At 44.5% G+C, this 2,127-nt stretch overlaps 2 protein-coding genes across 2 annotated transcripts; both read right to left on the bottom strand.

Moving 5' to 3' along the window:
- Positions 1-687, bottom strand: TM35_001051100 (uncharacterized protein; the record flags this gene model as incomplete). Its single annotated transcript, XM_029031657.1, has 1 exon — positions 1-687. A coding segment is annotated over one exon (687 nt), but the record flags the coding sequence as incomplete, so codon positions are not given.
- Positions 688-1,233: 546 nt separating this feature from the next.
- On the bottom strand, positions 1,234-2,127 carry TM35_001051090 (uncharacterized protein; the record flags this gene model as incomplete). The annotated part of the gene is made up of 1 exon (XM_029031656.1): positions 1,234-2,127. A coding segment is annotated over one exon (894 nt), but the record flags the coding sequence as incomplete, so codon positions are not given.

Below are 2,127 nucleotides of genomic sequence, written 5' to 3'. Positions count from 1 at the left end.
GTTGGTTGTAGCTTGTGAATCCTGAGAGGTTGCACCTTCTTCTCCTTCTTGTTCTTGCATTGGTGATGTGTTCTCATGTGTACTCCTATGGTCGCCACCATTAGGTGCAGATGCTGAGACTGTTGGGTTCTCTCCATTTGCTTGTGTGGATTCAGATGGGGCCTCACCTGACTGTTGTCTATCAGAAACAGGAGAAGCTGGAGGGGGATGCTCTTCAGTTGGTTTTGTAATCCGTCCTTTTGCAGACTCAGGGGAAGAAACATGATTATTGTGTCCCCGAGTACCTGAAGGGGTGCCGTCTGCCTCTAAGGTTTGTTGAACAACCTGAGTTCCTTTTCTAACTTTATTTTCAGAATCAACTGTTACCTTTGCGTGATCACTTTGGGATACTTCTTGCTCTTGATGCGAATTCGTAGTGACATGTTTACCTCCTTGTACACCAGGATCACCATGTGTCATGTTAGCTTGTTTGGGTGAACGCCGTAAAGTGGGTTCAGCAGCCTTAATAGCAATACGGGCCTCTTCGCAAGAAACAGTCTTAACAAAAGGAGGAACACCAACAATCGTAACACAATTACTGGACTCAGAAGCATTAGGACCATCAGCCCATACTAACCCACAAGCACAACAGAGTGCAAGAGTTAGTAAACAGAGCAGATAACACCTTACCATTACAGCCTTTGTCATTGTTGTTGTTTACTTCAATAGACTCACACAAGAAAGAAAAGTAGGAAGAGAAAGAAATAATGAGATAGAAACAAAGACACATACACCAATACAACAAATACTCACAGTGGAACAGGGAGAAGCAACAACACAGTAAAGCAAGAAAAAAGAATATCCCGCTTGTAGTGATAGTATGTATCCATTAATAGAAATGAAAAGAGAACACCACACAATACCCAAATAAGAGAGAGAGCCAAAACCACACACAATATCCCAAGGCTCTAGTTTATGTATTAAATTACTGCACACATACGCATGTCTATATTTAGAATAAATGTATACCGCCAGTGAGCAGAACAGCCCAGTTTTCTACACACACAACGGGAAAAGCAAGTAATGGAATTATGAGAAAAAGAACACACACACATAAAAGAAAAGAAATCCCAATTGAAAGAGAAAGCTGGTAAACAGATTATTAATTTATTCACCCATGGGGGATATACGCAATTATGATTATGTTAGTTTAACCATTATTATTATTATTTGTCCTCAGATGCGTCCCACCGTTCAGTACACAGTAGCGGAGAACAACACAGCCACAATCAGCAGCGGTGCTGCAGTGCGCATCCACACAGGACTAACACTGCTGTCAACAATGGGCTTGTTCGTCTGTACTGCGGAAGCAATAGTGGTGATCCCTGCGTTAGGTACAGGTCCAGGAGGAAGTGTTGTGGTTGGTGCTTCTGTGGTAGTGTTCTCGGTGCTCACCGGAGTAGTGGAAGTGTTTTCTTGTGAGTCTGGTGCGGCAGTCACACTGTTACCTGAACTATCATTAGTGGATGCTGTCCCATTTGTGGTAGTGGTGGCCATTGTACTGTTATCAGCTGTGTTATCCGACGATTCTTGGTTATCCATTGTAGCTGCATTAGACTGTTGAGTTTGGCTTTCTGTTGCAACAGGTGCACCAGACTGGTTGGTGCTTGAAACTCCTTGATTACTTTGTGTAGTAGAACTCGCTCCTGTTTCTGCTGTCACCGTACTTGTTCCTGATTCCGGTACCTCTCCTTTAACCCCATGTTTTGCATCTCGTCCCGAAGGAATATCATTGCGTGACTCCCCACCGTCTGCACGACCATCTTGTGGGTGTACACCAGACGTAGGTCCATTGGGCTCTTGCTGTCCTCTTCCATCTCCGTTTCTCAGAGCGCCTTGATTATCACTTGTATGTGCTTCAGGTTCAGCGAGTTTCTCCTTGCCCAGTTGTTGATCCCTTTCTTGTACAACAGAAGGCGTATCCTGTTCTACTTTTACAGATCCCCAACTACCCATACTCCAAATAGCCATCACCGCCTTTGGCTGTCCATTAGTAGTAGAAGTACCAATGGTTGTTGTTGTTTTTGTTCTTGCGGTACGCTGGCGGCAGAGGTCTGCGTACTTCCCACATGCAGACACACGGCTGCC

The sequence above is a fragment of the Trypanosoma theileri genome (genome assembly GCF_002087225.1).
Source record: "Trypanosoma theileri isolate Edinburgh chromosome Unknown TM35_Tth_105_V1, whole genome shotgun sequence".
NCBI lineage: Eukaryota > Euglenozoa > Kinetoplastea > Trypanosomatida > Trypanosomatidae > Trypanosoma > Trypanosoma theileri.
This window is presented reverse-complemented; position numbering and strand designations above follow the sequence as displayed.